This window comes from Rhinoderma darwinii, chromosome 7 (genome assembly GCF_050947455.1).
Source record: "Rhinoderma darwinii isolate aRhiDar2 chromosome 7, aRhiDar2.hap1, whole genome shotgun sequence".
Taxonomy (NCBI): Eukaryota; Metazoa; Chordata; class Amphibia; order Anura; family Rhinodermatidae; genus Rhinoderma; species Rhinoderma darwinii.
Genome location: NC_134693.1, coordinates 88,324,278 through 88,343,837, shown reverse-complemented (window position 1 = coordinate 88,343,837; position 19,560 = coordinate 88,324,278). Strand labels below are relative to the sequence as shown.

Sequence of the window (19,560 nt, the reverse complement as noted above, 5' to 3'; positions counted from 1 at the left end):
GCGTAGAGAGATTGGATGGGGAATTTAGGAGGACATAGTGTCGGGATAGCGTATGGCGTATCGATCCCTTACCAGTGCAGAGGTGTTTGAAGGGGGTTTTGTCTTGGGAGTATTCTAATGGGTTTGGTAATGACGTGAGAAAATGCCGTAGTTGCCAGGATGTGAAGGATTGAGGATCTGACAGTGATGCTAATATTTGACTAGACATCCAATTCCCATCCTGCAGGAAATGAGCAGCATGACCCTTATCAGCCATTATCCAGTGCCGAAAGGGACCTTGCACTCCTCCAGGTGGGAATGCAGGGTTGCCCAGTATGGGAAACGGGGAAGGGGATGGTGTAATGTCTTTCCGGAGAAAAATTTGAGACGCAACCACCAAGGTGGGTCCAATAGTCGGATGGGTCTGTGCCGACAAGGAGACGCATTTGCCTAGCCAGGGAATTACCTGCTGTTAGGGATCTGCCAGGTACTTCATCTAGGTATACTCCTGGGATTAATCAATCCACACCTGAGGCCAGACCTGTTCGACTGACACCATCTCCCACCAACCAGGGTGGCAGGCTCAGGAGTGGGAGAGCCTATCGCGGCCTGGTCTGTCAGAGTTAGCTCCGCCCCCTGTCCTTTATTACCTGCCCTGTTCTCTCCCTCAGTGCTTGTAATTCTTTTGGATTCCTGGCCCCACTGCTGCTTGCTCCAGCCTGCTTCTGCCGTGCTTCTGCCTTGCTGCAGTTCTGCTTGTCCTGCTTTGCTTTGCCCCTGGCTTGCTTCTGTCTCCTTGCCCGCTTGGGTGTACTCACTTCGTCCTGGTCCTGACTGTCCGTTCGCCGCTCCGTTTCCTCGTGGCGTTCCGTGGCTACTGCCCCTTCCCTTGCATGTTCCCTGTTTGTTTCCCTGTGCACTTAGACAGCGTAGGGACCGCCGCCCAGTTGTACCTCGTCGCCTAGGGCGGGTCGTTGCAAGTAGGCAGGGACAGGGCGGTGGGTAGATTAGGGCTCACTTTCCCTTCACCTCCTTCCGGCCATTACATAATTACAAGCCCTTACCTAGTCTACCATTTCTCCTACGCTGACGCTATCATGGACCCCCTTGAGACCCTGGCCCAGCAGATGCAGGGCCTCTCCCTACAGGTCCAGGCCCTGGCCCAAAGGGTCAATCAGGGTGACGCTGCTTTAGTAGTACCCCTCACCTCACCTCTAGAACCCGACCTCAAGTTACCTGACCGGTTCTCAGGGGACCGTAAGACGTTTCTCTCCTTCCGGGAGAGTTGCAGACTGTATTTCCGCCTAAAGCCCCACTCCTCAGGTTCCGAGAACCAGCGGGTGGGTATCATCATATCCCGACTCCAGGAAGGGCCCCAAGAGTGGGCCTTCTCCTTGGCTCCTGACGCCCCTGAACTTTCCTCTGTTGATCGTTTTTTCTCTGCCCTCGGCCTCATTTACGACGAGACTGACAGGACTGCCTTAGCCGAGAGTCAGCTGGTGACCTTACGTCAGGGTAGGAGACCGGTTGAGGAATACTGTTCTGATTTTAGGAAGTGGTGCGTAGCTTCTCAGTGGAACGATCCGGCCCTAAGGTGCCAGTTTAGGTTAGGATTATCTGACGCCCTGAAGGATCTGCTGGTTAACTACCCCTCGTCTGACTCCCTTGACCAGGTTATGGCCCTAGCAGTACGACTTGACCGACGTCTCAGGGAACGTCAGCTAGAACGCTTCAGTGTGCTCCCCTCTGACTTTTCTGCGATCCCCCCCGAGGTCCCGTCTCCTCGCCCCTCCACGGAGGACTCGGAGGTACCTATGCAACTCGGGGCCTCCATGTCCCCTCGACAACGTAGGGAGTTTCGCAGAATGAATGGTCTCTGCTTCTACTGTGGGGACGACAAGCATCTACTGAACACCTGTCCCAGGCGCAAGAATAAGAAGCCGGAAAACTTCCGCGCCTAAGTGATCATCGGGGAGGTCACTTGGGCGCACAGGTATTTCCCGTTAATGTGAAACGCAATAAAATTTTGCTTCCCTTTCAGGTCTCGTTTGGTGGTCGGTCTGCCACGGGCAGTGCTTTCGTGGATTCAGGGTCATCTGCTAATATCATGTCTGCGGAATTTGCTATGTCTCTAAAGATGCCTTGTATTGATTTACCTTATCCTATCCCTGTAGTAGGAATCGACTCAACTCCCCTTGCTAATGGTTATTTTACTCAGCATACTCCTGTTTTTGAACTCCTTGTTGGCTCCATGCATTTGGAGCAGTGCTCTGTACTGGTGATGCAGGGATTATCGTCTGATCTGGTTTTAGGCCTTCCCTGGTTGCAGTTGCATAATCCCACGTTTGATTGGAATACTGGGGATCTCACCAAATGGGGTAATGAATGTCTTATGTCATGTCTTTCTGTTAACTCTATTTCTCCCCGGGAGGAGGTAAACACGCTTCCTGAGTTTGTTCAGGACTTCGCCGATGTGTTTTCTAAGGAGGCCTCCGAGGTGTTGCCCCCCCATAGAGATTACGATTGCGCTATCGATTTGGTGCCTGGTGCCAAGGGTAGGATATTTAATCTTTCATGTCCTGAACGTGAAGCCATGAGGGTGTATATCCAAGAATGCCTGGCCAAGGGTTTCATTCGCCCCTCGACTTCTCCTGTAGGTGCTGGCTTCTTCTTCGTGGGGAAGAAGGATGGTGGTCTTAGGCCGTGCATTGATTATCGTAACCTGAATAAGGTCACCGTAAGGAACCAGTACCCACTTCCTTTGATTCCGGATCTTTTTAATCAGGTTCAGGGAGCCCAATGGTTTTCTAAGTTCGATCTACGGGGGGCATATAACCTTATCCGCATCAAAGAGGGGGATGAGTGGAAAACTGCGTTCAACACACCTGAGGGTCATTTCGAATACCTGGTCATGCCCTTTGGGTTGTGTAATGCCCCTGCTGTCTTCCAGAATTTTATTAATGAAATCCTGAGAGATTACCTGGGTAATTTTCTTGTTGTGTACCTTGATGACATACTGGTGTTTTCCAAGGACTGGTCCTCCCACGTGGAGCATGTCAGGAAGGTGCTCCAGGTCCTTCGGGAGAATAATCTGTTTGCTAAGACTGAAAAATGTGTCTTTGGGGTACAGGAGATACCATTTTTAGGGCAAATCCTCACTCCTCATGAATTCCGCATGGACCCTGCCAAGGTTCAGGCTGTGGCGGAATGGGTCCAACCTGCCTCCCTTAAGGCGTTACAGTGTTTTTTAGGGTTCGCCAACTATTACAGGAGATTTATTGCCAACTTCTCGGTCGTCGCTAAGCCTCTTACGGACCTTACCCGCAAGGGTGCTGATGTCCTCCATTGGCCCCCTGAGGCCGTCCTGGCCTTTGAGACCCTCAAGAAGTGCTTTATCTCGGCCCCCGTGCTGATTCAGCCCAACCAAGAGGAGCCATTTATTGTGGAGGTTGACGCATCCGAGGTCGGAGTGGGGGCCGTCTTGTCCCAGGGTACCAGCTCCCTCACCCATCTCCGCCCCTGTGCTTACTTCTCTAGGAAGTTTTCGCCCACGGAGAGTAACTATGATATTGGCAACCGCGAACTTCTAGCCATTAAATGGGCTTTTGAGGAGTGGCGGCACTTCCTGGAGGGGGCCAGACACCAGGTAACGGTCCTTACGGATCACAAGAATCTGGTTTTCCTAGAATCGGCCCGGAGGCTTAATCCTAGACAAGCTCGGTGGGCACTATTCTTTACCAGATTTAATTTCTTGGTTACCTATAGGGCTGGGTCCAAGAATATTAAGGCTGATGCTCTGTCACGTAGTTTCATGGCCAATCCTCCTTCTGAGAAGGATCCTGCTTGTATTTTACCCCCTGGTATAATCGTCTCTGCCACGGATTCTGATTTAGCTTCTGATATCGCGGCTGATCAGGGTGCAGCTCCCGGGAACGTCCCTGGGGACAAACTGTTTGTTCCCCTGCAATACCGGCTGAGGGTACTCAGGGAAAACCATGACTCCGCTCTATCTGGTCATCCTGGCATCTTGGGCACCAAACACCTCATTACCAGAAACTATTGGTGGCCTGGGTTGCCTAAAGACGTTAGGGCTTACGTCGCCGCTTGTGAGGTTTGTGCTAGGTCCAAAACCCCTAGGTCCCGACCTGCGGGCCTACTACGTTCCTTGCCCATTCCCCAGAGACCTTGGACCCATATCTCCATGGATTTTATCACCGATTTGCCTCCATCTCAGGGCAAGTCGGTGGTGTGGGTGGTAGTCGACCGCTTCAGCAAGATGTGCCACTTTGTGCCCCTTAAGAAGCTACCTAACGCCAAGACGTTAGCTTCTTTGTTTGTGAAACACATCCTGCATCTCCATGGGGCCCCAGTCAATATCGTTTCTGACAGAGGGGTACAATTTGTTTCCTTATTTTGGAGATCTTTTTGTAAAAAGTTGGAGATTGATCTGTCCTTCTCCTCCGCCTTCCATCCCGAAACTAATGGCCAAACGGAAAGGACCAACCAATCCCTGGAACAATATTTAAGATGTTTCATCTCTGACTGTCAATTCGATTGGGCCTCATTCCTTCCCCTTGCTGAATTTTCCTTGAATAACCGGGTCAGTAACTCGTCAGGGGTCTCCCCGTTTTTCTGTAATTTCGGGTTTAACCCAAGATTCTCCTCCGTCTCCCCTGGTTGTTCCAATAATCCTGAGGTAGAGGATGTTCATCGGGAACTGTGCACTGTCTGGGCCCAGGTTCAGAAGAACCTAGAGGCGTCCCAGAGCGCACAAAAGATTCAGGCGGATAGTAGACGTTCTGCTAACCCCCGGTTTGTCGTCGGGGATTTGGTCTGGTTGTCGTCCAGGAACTTGCGCCTTAAGGTCCCGTCCAGGAAGTTTGCTCCCCGATTTATTGGACCTTATAAGATCATTGAAGTCCTCAACCCTGTATCCTTCCGTCTGGAGCTCCCCCCATCATTTCGCATACATGACGTCTTCCATGCCTCCCTCCTTAAACGCTGCTCCCCGTCCTGGTCCCCCTCGAGGATACCTCCTGTTCCCGTTCTCACCCCTGAGGGGGTGGAATTCGAGGTGGCCAAGATTATGGACAGTAGGATGGTCCAGGGCTCCCTCCAGTACCTGGTCCATTGGAGAGGATACGGGCCGGAGGAGAGGACTTGGGTACCTGCCCGTGATGTTCACGCTGGGGTATTGATCAGGAGGTTCCACCTTCTCTTCCCCACTAAACCGGGTCCCCTTAGTAAGGGTCCGGTGGCCCCTCATAAAAGGGGGAGTACTGTTAGGGATCTGCCAGGTACTTCATCTAGGTATACTCCTGGGATTAATCAATCCACACCTGAGGCCAGACCTGTTCGACTGACACCATCTCCCACCAACCAGGGTGGCAGGCTCAGGAGTGGGAGAGCCTATCGCGGCCTGGTCTGTCGGAGTTAGCTCCGCCCCCTGTCCTTTATTACCTGCCCTGTTCTCTCCCTCAGTGCTTGTAATTCTTTTGGATTCCTGGCCCCACTGCTGCTTGCTCCAGCCTGCTTCTGCCGTGCTTCTGCCTTGCTGCAGTTCTGCTTGTCCTGCTTTGCTTTGCCCCTGGCTTGCTTCTGTCTCCTTGCCCGCTTGGGTGTACTCACTTCGTCCTGGTCCTGACTGTCCGTTCGCCGCTCCGTTTCCTCGTGGCGTTCCGTGGCTACTGCCCCTTCCCTTGCATGTTCCCTGTTTGTTTCCCTGTGCACTTAGACAGCGTAGGGACCGCCGCCCAGTTGTACCTCGTCGCCTAGGGCGGGTCGTTGCAAGTAGGCAGGGACAGGGCGGTGGGTAGATTAGGGCTCACTTTCCCTTCACCTCCTTCCGGCCATTACACCTGCAGTGGAGAATCAATGAAGGTCTGCTCCATAGATACCCATTTTTTTAACATCAATATGCCTACACCAGTCAAGGATTTGCGATAAATGTGAGGCCTGATGATATGATGCGAAATCCGGGAAGCCAACACCATCCTCGCATTTAGTATGGAAAAGCATAAAATGGTCAATCCGAACTGGTTTCCCCGCCAGGTAAACCTGTGTAGTATGGATAACAATGTTTGGATTTGGCCACAATTCTTCCATGAAGACCACTTCTGGCCAGACTTCTCCAAACAATAGATGGGTATACCTGGGTCCTACTGGTTTCTGCCAGTTCTGAGCTGATGTCACTATTGTACATCTTCTAATTTCAAAGGGAAGTAAGCATGAAGTGTATTTGATCTACTGCACTAAGTTTCCTTGGCCGACCACTGCGTCTACGGACCTCGACGTTGACAATTTCTTTGTGCTTTTTCAAAAGAGCTTAAAAAGCAGATCTTTAAACACCAGTGCGCTTCAAAATCTTTGCCTAGAAGAGACCTTGCTGATTCAGTATAACTACCTTGTGTCTTCCGCAATCTCACCTTTGTAGCAGAGTTTCGCTGTTCCTCACCCAGTTTTATGCCTCCTTCGAAGATGTTTCTGTTAGTTAAAGACTGTGTTTTAACCTACATATGAAAATGATGATCATTATCACCTGTTTGGTATAGTTGATTACTCATACACCTGACTATAATCCTACAAAATCCATGACTTTGTGCAAGTGTACCTAGAAGAATTGATGCTGGGCTGAAGGCAAAGTATTGATAGTAAAATATTGATTTGATTTAGATTTCTCTTCTATTCATTTACTTTATATTTTGTTAATTGATAACAAAAACTATTAACACTTCTATATTTGAATCATTCTTACTTTGCAGCATTTTTCCACAACTGCCTAAAACTTTTGCACAGTACTGTATAATTGTAAGGTGAACACTTCATGAGATTAATTTTTAAGCATTATTCTCTGAAAAATATAACAATTTGGAATAATGAATTTGACTCCATCGCATCGTGTCTTCACAATGTTCCTTGGAGAAAATGGAATTTTATAAGATTTTTACAATTTTTTTGCATCCATTAGTGGACTATACACACTGGTGCATGTTTATAAAAAGTTCCAGCTACTGCATGTGCGCTATACTCTTAAAAATGGGGCACAAGCTTATACCTTGAAAAAGAGAATTGATCATTGAGAGATATGACATTGCAATAAAAGATTCACAGTAACATACAAAGCATCAAATAAACATTCTAGCAAATATAATTAGTATTAGAGTGCAGTAAACTGTGTAGCTGTTTATAGCAGCTGTTTATGGCTCCAGTTTGCTTATCTCAGAGTCCAGATAGCCGGCCCAATATTGTAATTGGGCAACCATACAGCCTTCGAAAAACGTCAAGCAGAGGCAACTGAAGTCTAAGCAGCGCATTACTTTGCAAACATCAATGATCAGAGAGGGTCATAGTAGTTGGACCAACACTGAAACGTTGATGCTTTTCCTAGTGATATAACATCATTGTTTAGTGGGGAAACCCCCCGATTTTTTAATATAAACAATTTCCCTCTATTTTTCCACATTATTTTTACCTACCTTTGGTCCTGTCTTCTCCATATACCCTTCCTTCAAGAAATTCTGAGGCAAACGACTTATTATCTAGAAAATTACACAGATATAGAAAATTCTTGAATCTTTTACACATTATCAGTTAGATCAGTTATTTTCTAAATGTTTTTCTTGGCCAATACAACTATGTACGCTTTTCCAAACTATCAGATTTGATATGCTTTGAAAATAACAGGCTGATTTGTGGAATACTGTATACTGTTATATACTAACTTTTCTTATTTCCTCCTTCTGTGATGCAGGTTTGGAATGTAAATCTCCTGATACGTCCACTTCTCTTCATTCATGCCCAGAGATCACACTGTGACGGGACTTCCTCCCACAGGTTCTTCATCGGAGCCATGGAAGACTGAACAGACATCGCCTCCAGACGCTGCAGATTCGGATAAACGTCCTGGCACGGCTGGAGGCGATGTCTGTTGACTCTTCCATAACTGACCTGTGGGAGGAAGTCCCGTCACAGCGTGATCTTGTGAGATCATGCTGTGCAGTGAAACAAGCTGGGCTGGAATGAAGAGAAGTGTATGATTCTGATTGATCAGCGTCATACACTTCTCTTTACAATGCCCACTTGACCAGTCGGTCATTAAGAACTAATTAGCATAAATCTAAAATTGTTCATAACTTGCTCAAAAATGATTGTTTTTCAAAATAAAAACCACTGTTGTTATCTACATTACAGCGCCTATCAGATTAGGTAGGAGAGAGGGCACTTATAAACTGGTGACAGAGCCTCTTTAAGCTTAAAATATCTACAGGTACAAATGCATATGTCAAAAGAGTGTCCTTCTTGCATACGCCAGGCCGGTATGTGTCGGCATACCTTTTTTACTGCATAGGAAAGCATAGTTTACTATGCTTTCCTATATATAGGCATACAGTAAAAAACATATACCGCGTGGTATATGTATTTTTTTTTATAATGGGAGTCTATTGGTGGCGTTTGCCATATCGAAGATCTGGGTCTCAGCCCCACTCTTGGCCTCACAGGACCAGGTCTTTAATGGTGTGATAATCACATCTTTTCCTATCTTGTATATCGTCATTATTTATGTGACGACGGAGTAGTGATACAGACAGGGGAGCCCTAATCTATCCGCCACTCAGTCCCTGCCTACTTGCACGACCCGTCCTAGGCGACGACGTACAACTGGGCGACGGTCCCTACGCTCAATATGTGCACGACAGACAAACAGACAAGGGTACACAGAAGCTAAGGGAAAATGGGGCAGTTGCCCACGGCAACACCGTGAGCAACAAGAGTAGTGAACGAGCCAAGTCAAACCAGGAGTGTACGAGGTACCAAATGCAGAGCAGGAGCGTAGTCAGTAAAGCCAGGGTAAATATGAAGCAGAGGTCAATAGTAATAGCTGGAACAGCAGAGCCAGGAAACAAGAGAGAATCACAGGCAAAGACAAGAAGCAAATGAAGGTATAAATAGACCGAGGGCGGGAGCTAGAACCGTCTGGCCAGGCTGTGATAGGTTCTCCCACTCCTCAGCCTACCAGCCTGAGTGGTAGCAGATCTAGTCACTCTATCAGACCTAGGAGCAGATGCAGACTGATTAACCACGGGCGTCGACCTAGAAGCTTTGTCTGGCAGATCCTTTACAATTTATTTGCATTGTCTTTGCATTCTATATTTAACATTGCAATTTCAGTTATTCAAATGCAGATTTCTCCGGATGTCCTCTGCTTGAAGTGCCATTTCTCCTGTTTAAATTCTAATAGGGTAATAGTGGGGGTCCCTTTGGCATTATTTAGGCCAGAGACACGGGGAAGTCTTTGTACTTTTTCATGTATATTGTAATAAATTAACTTATATTGTTTTGTTTTGTCTTTCCTCTTCGTTTTGTATACCGGTATATCGAAGATATACGTAAAAAAATCCTCCTAATATATTTCTCAGACAGAAAGCTAAAATGAGATGAACAGAGCCTCATGTACATAGACATATGTCAAAAGAGTTTTCTTTTGACATACGTTTCACCAGAATATGATGGAATACAGTTGCCTTAATACAATACAACTGTATGCAAAAAACAAACGTATAGTTCACGGAATACTTTTTTTGTAATGGAAGTCGCTGCCTATGCAGTGGCATACGTTTGGGCATATGCTGGCGGACCTTTCAAACATTCAAACCTAGACGAACTTCCTCTGAAATCAAAATAAGAACAAATTCAATATTTTATAACGTTATATTACAAAGCTGTTGTACTTCTTTCCTGTGTAAAAACAGGGAAGCAGGTTGTATATGCTTCATGACAGCTGAGGTAAATGTGAGTCACTTGACATTGGAATGTCATTGATTAACCTAGCCTTCAGGAAGTGGTGGAATACAGCCCCCGAAAAAACAGGGACTCATATATATCAGTTGTCCGTTTGTTTCCCTCCGGCATGTTGCAGAAAAGCCGAAGGGAAATTGATGCTAGAACGAATCTGTTCTGGCACAGGGTACATCAGTTGTGGTGCCGTATGGTGCTGGACCGTGCAGGAGCCTGATCCAAAAACGTTACCTGCAGCATTTTTGGGACCAGCTGCCAGGGAGGTCCGTTGCCGTATCCTATCATAATTAACTGTAGCCGGATGAATGCCGGGTGCTGCTGCATCCACCTTCTGGCAGCACTCTGAGGGAAGGTGTATGTGAGCAGGAGCAGAATTTAGTGACACCCACCCCCCTGTAGATAGTGCCACTGTAGCTGTGGCCGGGGATTCCCTCCAGAAGGAGCCCCTGGCGCCACTGTCTATATATGGACAGTGATGTCAGGGGCTACTCCCTGAGCGGAATCAGCAACACTGTGGCCGGAGATTCCGATCCTAGCGGTAACCCCTGACGTCACTGTCCATATATAAGTAGCTACTTTTGTACAACTTCGGTCCAAACACCAGATCCCAACTCATCTCAGGTTCCGCTATTTACAGCTTAGACATGATCGCAATTTGCAGGATATAACGTTAGACTTTGTACTTCCCCAGTGGAAAATTGGGTGACGCAGGAGACATTGGCTAAACCATTATCCACACTTTATAGGCAGTACTTAACTTTATCTTCTAAAAAAACTTGATAGAGCCTTGGATCGTTCATCTTGGACTCCTTCCCCTGTATCTACAGATGATCATAAGGAAATTCTATCTGCTCTAACATGCCACTTGTTATCTAAGGGACCGACTTATTCAATTGAAATTTTTCCACCAAATTTACTACACCCCTTCCAAATTATTTAGAATGGGATGTATACCTACTCCTGTTTGTCCACGGAGCGGAGGGCTCCTTCCTACACATGTTCTGGGAATGTCCCATTATTAATACTTTCTTGAGCTTAAAGTAGGACTCCCTCATATACCTGAACAAACAACTTGTCTTTTACTATTAGTAGAAGAGCTTATACCTACTGTTGCTGTTAGATCTCTCATGACTCTCCTATTGCTCTATGCTAAACATAACTATACTCCTGCATTGAAAGCATTTAAAGGTTCCTATGTTGTCAGCATGGATTGAGTTGGATAATTCTACCTTGCCACTCTTTAACCCCTTAACGACCAAGGACGAAAATGTACGTCATGGTCGGCTGCTAGTTCCCGCACCATGACGTACATTTTCGTCCGCATTTAAAACTGTCACTCTGTGTAAACACAGAGTGACAGACCCGCGCTGACAGCTGTCCCCGACAGCTGAGACATCAGCCTCGCCGGACAGCGGACCATCGCCGCTGATTTCGGCAGTTAACCCCTTAAGTGCGGCGACGGATTGCCGTCACCGCATTTAAGTGGTTTGAAGCACATCAGCAGCCCCCACGAAGTGATCGTGGGGGCTACCGATGCTTGTCACGGCAATCGGAGTTCAGATAATGACCTCCGGGTTGCCATGCACGGAAGCCTCGGAGGAACAGCCTCCGGCCGTTCCTCCTCTGCTTCCTGTCAGTGTGACAGTCACGTCACAATGACAGTTAGAGTACATTACACTACGTGTGTAGTGTAATGTACTCTAGCAGCGATCAAAGCTGCAAGACTAAGTGTCCCCTAGTGGGACAAGTTAAAAAAGTAAAAAAAAGTAATAAAAATGTTTTAAAAAAAGTGTAAAAATAAAAGTTATAAGTTCTATAAACACTAAATGCTTTTTTCCTATAATAAGACTTTTATTATAGAAAAAAAATGAACACGTTAAAAAAGTACACATATCTGGTATCACCGCGTTCGTAACGAACCCAACTATAAAACTATAATGTTATTTTTCCCGCACGATGAACACCCCAAAAAAAATCAATAAAAAACTACGACAGAATCGCAATTTTTTGGGTCACCACCGCTCCCTAAATAAAGAATAAAAAGTGATCAAAAAGTCGCATGTACCCGAAAATAGTACCAATAAAAACTTCTATCCGTCCCGCAAAAAACAAGCCCTTACACAGCTTTTTTGACTAAAAAATTAAAAAATTATGGCTCTCAGAATATGGTGACACAGAAATTTTTTTTTTTATAAATAAGTCATTTTATTGCGCAAACGCTAAAAAAAAGGACCAAACCTATATACATATGGTATCGCCGTAATCGTACCAACCCGCAGAATAAATTAAAAATTTAATTTATTGCGTACGGTGAGCGCCGCAAAAAAAAAACCTAAAAAAACGGTGTCAGAATTCCTGTTTTTTGCTCAGGATTGCAAAAAAATTGAATAAAAAGTGATCAAAAAAAATCGCATGTACCCCAAAATGGTACCAATGAAAACTACAGATTGTCCCGCAACAAATAAGCCTTCACACCACTCTATTGATGGAAAAATAAAAAAGTTATGGCTCTTGGAAAGCGGGGAGTGAAAATCTAAAATATGAAAGCAAAAAATGGATCAGTCCTGAAAGGGTTAATTCATTTCTAATGAAAAAACTTATGACAACATGTTGGGTATTTCCGTACTCGGGAGAAATTGCTTTATAAAAAAATGGTTGTTTTTTTCCTCCTTTATCCCTTGTGAAAATGAGAAAATGCAACATTTTAGTGGAAAAAATTTTGATATTAATTTCCGCGCCCTAATTCTAATAAACTCTGCAAAAGACCCGTGGGGTGTAAATGCTCACTATACCCCTAGAAAAATTCCTTGAAGGTTTTTCCAAAATGGGGTCACTTTTGGTGGGTTTCCACTGTTTTGGTCCCTCCAGTGCATTGCAAATGCGACATGGCACCGAAAACCATTCCAGCAAAATCATAAATCCAAATGGCGCTCCTTCCATTCTGAGCCCTGCTGTGGGTCCAAACATCAGTTTATTACCACATATGGGGTATTGTCGTAATCGGGAGACATTGCTTTACAAATGTTGGGGTGCATTTTCTTCGTTATTCCTTGTAAATAATAAAAATTTCTATGTTGTTTCAGAAAAAAAGTACATTTTAATTCTTACAGACTAATTTCAATATATTTAGCGAAAAACCTGTGTGGTCAAAATGCTAACTATACCTCTAGATAAATACCTTAAGGGGTCTAGTTTTCGAAATGGGGTCGTTTATGGGGAGTTTCTATCATTCTGGCAGCTCAAAGCTTCTCCAAATGTACATTGGGGCCTAAAACATTTTCAAGCAAAATATGAGTCCTGAAAGCCTCCGGGTGTTCCCTTCCTTTGGGGCCCTGCCGTGTGTCCAAACAACGCATTAGGGCCACAATGTGGGTATTTTTGAAAACAGGAGAAAGAGGGTGATAGATTTTGGGGTGTGTTTCTTCATTTTCATGGTCGCTTTACAAAGAAATCGGTCTTCAAACAAATACTTTTATGAAAAAAGGGAAATTATTATTTTTTTCACCTGCTATGCATTAAATTTAGCAAAGAACTGTGTGGTCAAAATAATTACTATACCCCTAAATAAATACCTTATGGGGTCTAGTTTTCTAAATGGGGTCGTTTATGGGGAGTTTCTATCGTTTTGGCAGCTCAAAGCCTCTCCAAATGTACAGTGGGGCCTAAAACATTTTCAAGCAAAATATGAGTCCTGAAAGCCACCGGGTGCTCCCTTCATTTTGGGTCCTACCGTGTGTCCAGGCAGCGCATTAGGGCCACAATGTTGGTATTTTTGAAAACAGGAGAAACAGGGTGATAGATTTTGTGGTGTGTTTCTTCATTCTCATGGTCGCTTTACAAAGAAATTGGTCTTCAAACTGATACTTTTATGAAAAAAGTGAATTTTTTTTTTTTTCACCTGCTATGTATTAAATTTAGCAAAAAACTGTGGGGTCAAAATACTTACTATACCCTTAGGTAAATACCTTAAGGGGTCTAGTTTTCTAAATGGGGTCATTTGTGGGGGTTTCCATCACTCTGAGACCTATGAGCCTCTGAAAACCTGGCTTGGTGCCGGAAAACAAAATGTACTTCAAAATTTATAAAATTATTATTCAATTTGTAAGTCCTCTAAATTGCTGAAAATTTATTTTATTTTTTCAAAAGTGCTGCCAAAATGGAGTAAAGAGATAGAAATATATATTTAATTAAAAAAATTGTACAGTATGTGTGTACATATGTGACATATTGCAGTTAAAAATAGGGGAAAATGGTAATTTTTACATTATTTCTTCAATTTTTCTATTTTTTAATTAGTTTCCGCAAATCGTATCAGTCTACTTTTACCACTAAAATAAAGTACAACATGTGACGAAAAAACAATGTCAGAATTACTTGGATATTCAAAACTTTCACAGAGTTATTCTCTGATAAAGTCAGACATACCAGATTTGACAAATCTGGCCTGGTCATTAAGGTACAAACATGCCCGGTCATTAAGGGGTTAAGCTCACTTATGAAGCACGTGGGTTCCCAGATAAATTTCTGTAAGTGTGTAGCTCTTTGATAACCAACCCTCATACTAGCTTATAAATTGCTATTGTTCAGATTGCTTGGGTCTGGAATTGGCTGACGTCTCTCCGGAGTCTCCCGTTCCTCCGTTAACTGCTGCTATTGACTGGTCTTCACCTAATTTTGTCTCACATTTTCTTCTGATAAGGAAAGGCTGTTTGTTTAGTTTTTGTTTTCCATTATATTTAGTTTTAGATATGTGAAGTTTTATATCCGTATGTTTTTGTTAAAAATTTACCTTGTACTCTTGGCACTGCTATGCTGTTTCTGTATGTAACATTGTTTTCTACTTCTCCGTTTTGTACCGCTGTTTAATATGAGGTCTTAGAGTGCATTATTCCTCATTTAAGCATAATAGAAAAGACAGAAATTATTCCCTTTTGCTTCTAAGTATCCAATAAGAACTGCTGGTGTACAATACAAGAAGGATACAGTCCAAAATATTAGAGCCATTTATACCATTTTGCATGCAGCTATGTTAGATTTACTAGCCCCAAGGGCATACAAACCATGGAGACCAGCACAGGCTAGCCCGCTCTCCCTTACCTTTGTGATGTGTAAACTTGCAAAGGACTCATCTACTCCAAAATCGCAGAAATGTTGGCAAACGATTGAGAGTATAAGGGATTCAGAGTATAAGGGAGAGTTCAAACAGGAATTTTCCTTCAGGAATTTTGAGGCAGATTTTGAATTGCCAGCGGTTTTTATGCTTTTTTTTTTCCACCTTTTTGCGCGCAAAAAAACGCTCCAAACAAGCACCGCTGAGAAAGAGAATGCTGGTTTCCACATCAAAATCCATGCCAAAAAACGCAGCGTAAACTAGCCCCAATGCTGCTCAGGACATGAAGTGTGGGGAGGGAGCAACAAGTTCTAGGATGGTTGGGTATGGTGGCATGAACCAGTATCAGCAGGGGCCCTATTATGCCTCATGTTAACCCTAGTCAGTTCAAGATATTGAATCCATGAGTCTATGGGGTAGGGCTTGTGGAGCAAATAGACAGAAGGTTATTCTTTAGTGAGGTGAAAGTACCCAAAAATCCCTCCACTGAAAGACTAAAGTACAGCATTGCTGTTAAGGAACTGCCAGGCACGGCGTCTGTATCCACGCCCATAGGTAATCAGCCTGCACCTGCTTCTATGTCTGTGAGACTGACTCCATCCTCCACCACTCAGGATGGCAGGCTTAGGAGTGGGAGAGCCTATCACAGCCTGGCCAGACGGAGCTAGCTCCCGCCCTCTGTCTATTTACACCTGCCTTTCCTGTTCCTCCTTGCTTGTGATTCTTGTTTTGTTTCCTGGCCCTGCTGCAGCTTCTTTAAACCATTTGACCCTGCTTCATATCGACCCTGGCTTACTGACTACTCTCCTGCTCTGCGTTTGGTACCTCGTACACTCCTGGTTTGACTCGGCTTGTTCACTACTCTCCTGCTCTGCGTTTGGTACCTCGTACACTCCTGGTTTGACTCGGCTTGTTCACTACTCTCCTGCTCTGCGTTTGGTACCTCGTACACTCCTGGTTTGACTCGGCTCGTTCACCACTCTTGTTGCTCGCGGTGTTGCCATGGGCAACTGCCCCTTTTCCCTTGCTTCTGTGTACCCTTGTCTGTTTGTCTGTCGGGCACTTATTGAGCGTAGGGACCGTCGCCCATTTGTACCCCATCGCCTAGGGCGGGTCGTTGCAAGTAGGCAGGGACTGAGTGGCGGGTAGATTTGGGCTCACTTGTCTGTTTCCTTACCCCATCATTACAATTGCATTCTTCTAAACCTTGAAACCGAGCTGTTTCAGGATAGGCAGACAGAGGTGCTAAGGTAGGATAACAAATCCACTCATATCGATATTTCTTCCTTCAACCCCCATATTGCACCTGGTTACCTCTTTGTCATTTGCTGTGGGAAAGGCAATTTTCATGTAGTGAAATTGAGCCACTCGGATGGCATTAAACCAGCTGACTATCTCCTATGAGACAAAAACAAAACAAAGCTGCTTAAAATGAATCAGAGTTAAAAGCATGCACGCCAACCTTCAACACATCTTGGTGATGTGTTTACCTCACTTTTACCTGAAGTCTTAAAGGGTTGTCCAAAGTGGTTTCAGCTCAAAATTTTATAAGTGTCTCCCGAAAATGTCTCGCTGTTGGGACCCTCAGTGATCAGCTATAATCTACGGTGGAAACTGGCAGCAAATTTTCAATTCCCATGTAGCTCAATTGCAAGTGAAATAGAATATTACATGGTGCCCAGTGTAATCAATGGGCTGTTCATGTAAAGTGCAGAGTCCTTGAAATAGTGAAAAACGCTCTTTGTTGATGCCTTCCAGTCTGGCTAATTGGTGGACATTATGAATGAGGGGCAAGACTCTATTAACACTTTTCTAAACCAGTCAACCCCATTAAAATTTAATCTTTTACAAAAACATGGCACTGTATTTTGTAGGACTGGTCAGTGAAAACAGATAACATCATAACTTCATATAGCAATAATTATTGTTAATGACTGCTGAAAAATGTGACTATTATTTACCTGCTTTGAATAGGGCTGGAGGGTCTGGTTGTGGAATCAGATTTTAGCTACTTAACCGCCTAAATATACAATAATTTTTCCCAATGGCAACTTTTTCACAGTCTGTAATTTAGGATTGGTAAAAGATATGTATTTACAATGTCACTAAACTTTGTACACTGCCGCCTTACTGGGGCTGGTTGTACTGCTTATACAAGCAGGAGATCTGCTTTACTTCACCTGCCCATCATTGTGGTACACAAATAAGTTTCTTGCTCTGTTGTCTTTGACATATATGATCTGTAAACCGTTGGTGTGTTTCATCTTCTCTGGCTGCAAAGTGGCATTCATACTGTCAACTTTAATTACTGCCTTTGGTTCCTTTGCCTGAAATAGAAAGAATAGTAGGGGTTGGACGGCTATTGCAGATTCTGACCCACAAATAGTTATTTCTATAGATAAGATTGAGCACATAGTAAATACTATCAGTGTACACCATAATACACTACTGAAAGGAGTCAACAGAACACTGCAAAAACATACTTTGTTTGCTAATATCATTAGTAACGCCTATGAAAAGCCATAGCTCCCAACCGTCCCGGATCTTGCTGGACAGTCCCGGTTTTTCAACGCTGTCCCGCCATCTCGGGCGATCTGAGCAATGTCCAGTCTTGCCCAGTACCCTCCCTGTTGCCAGCCACGCCCCCCTGTAACGACGCTGCCTGCGCAGCAGTCTGCCTGGAGCTAGGGAGCAGAGTGTAGCAGACACACCGGAGCGGAGCACTGCAGAGGACAGTGGTGAGTACACAGTATAAAACAATCTAGTGCCTGGGAACACTAGCATTTCTAAAATCCTAAAATAAATAATTTTATGATTTTAAAAGCTCTTGTGTCTCCGGGCACATTCTTTTTGTGGCTCCCGCCCCCACCCCCTGCTCTCCCCCCTCGCGGCGCTCTCCCCCCTATCTATCTATCTATCTATCTATCTATCTATCTATCTATCTATCTATCTATCTATCTATCTATCTATCTATCTATCTATCTATCTATCTATCTATCTATCTATTATCTCATATCTATCTATCTCATACCTCCCAACTGTCCCAGATTCAGCGGGACAGTCCCGGATTCCGGTCAGTGTCACGCTGTCTCAGGCGGCCGGGGGTATGTCTCACGGTCAAAATAATTCTGAAGCAGGGAACCATCAGCTCCCTGCTTCAGAATTTGTTCATAGCGGAGGAGCAGAGGGAGCTCCTCCACTCGACGAAGACTGCCCAAGACACAGGGCTACTTTAAGTGCTGTGCTCGGGGAAGCACTTGGTACTGTTAATTTATGAGAGGAATCCCTGCCCAGAGTCGGCAACGGGGATTCCGCACAAGTATTAGCCACTGACGTCACTGACCATATATGGACAGTACCGTCAAGGGCTTCCCTGAGCACAGCGCTTAAAGTAGCGCTGTGTCCGGGGAGTCTTCGGGAAGCGGAGGAGCTCTGAACTAATTCTGAACGAATTAGTGGCTACTCGATGAATGGAATCCTTGTTGCAGATGATCTGGCCAAGGATTCCGCTCCTAGAGCAAAGCCCTGAGGTCACTGTCCATATATGGACATTGACATCAGTGGCTCCCCCAGGAGCGGAATACCCGGCCAGAGTCAGCAACGGGGATTCGCTCAAGGAGTAGCCACTGATGACACTGTCCATATATGGACAGTGACATCAGGGCTTCTCTCTAGGAGTGGAATCCACGGCCTATTCTCTAGCCTTTGGATTCCGCTCCTAGAGGGAGTCTCAATGGCGCTATCTACAGGGGGTGGCACTATCAACATGGAAACTGTGGCACTATATAGGGGCACTATCTACATGGGCATTGTGGCACTATCGAGAGGGCATTGGCACTTTATATATGGGCACTGGCACTAGGGGCAGCTTTGGGGGTATTATACTGTTTAAGGGCAGCTAGGGGGGCATTATACTGTATGGGGCAGCTATGGGGTATTATGCTGTAGGAGGGCAGTTATGGGGCATTATACTGTATGGGGCAGCTATGGGGGCATTTTACTGTATGGGGCAGCTATGGGGCTTTATACTGTATGGGGCAGTTATGGGGCATTATTCTGTATGGGGCAGCTATGGGGGCATTTTACTGTATGGGGCATCTGTATGGACATTTTACTGTATGGTGAAGCTATGGGGGCATTATGCTGCATGGGGCAGCTATGGGGCATTATGCTGTATGAGGGAATTTGTTTGGGAAATATACTGCATGTGGGCATCTGTGTGGGCATTATACAGCATGGGAGAATCTATGTGGGCATTATACTGTATGGGGGCATTTGTGTTGGCCTTATACTGTATGGGGGCATTATACTTTATGGTGGCAGCAAGAGGGCAATATACTGTGGCACTACCTACATGGCCACTGTGTCACTATCTACAAGGGCACTGGCACTGGGGGCAACTTTAGGGGTATCATACTGTATGGGGGCAGCTATGGGGGCATTATGCTGTATGGGGGAAGCTATGGGGGCATTATGCTGTATGGGGGAAGCTATGGGATCATTATGCTGTATGGGGGAATTTGTTTGGGCATTATACTGCATGGGGGAATCTGTATGGGCATTATACTGCATTGGAGAATGTGTGGGCATTATACTGTATGGGGGAATTTGTTTGGGCATTATACTGCATGGGGGCATCTGTATGGGCATTATACTGCATAGGAGAATGTGTGGGC

General features: G+C 45.1%; 1 protein-coding gene across 2 annotated transcripts in view; it reads right to left on the bottom strand.

The window, feature by feature from the left end:
* LOC142658005 (arf-GAP with dual PH domain-containing protein 1-like) overlaps window positions 1–19,560 on the bottom strand; it is a 162,207-nt gene that overhangs the window by 91,042 nt on the left and 51,605 nt on the right. For both annotated transcript variants that reach the window (XM_075833643.1, XM_075833644.1), the window contains 3 exons: window positions 17,065–17,211; window positions 16,199–16,282; window positions 7,455–7,517 (listed from right to left, as the gene is read on the bottom strand). In XM_075833643.1, the coding sequence (XP_075689758.1) occupies window positions 7,455–7,517; window positions 16,199–16,282; window positions 17,065–17,211 (294 nt within the window). The remainder of the gene's footprint in view (window positions 1–7,454; window positions 7,518–16,198; window positions 16,283–17,064; window positions 17,212–19,560) is intronic.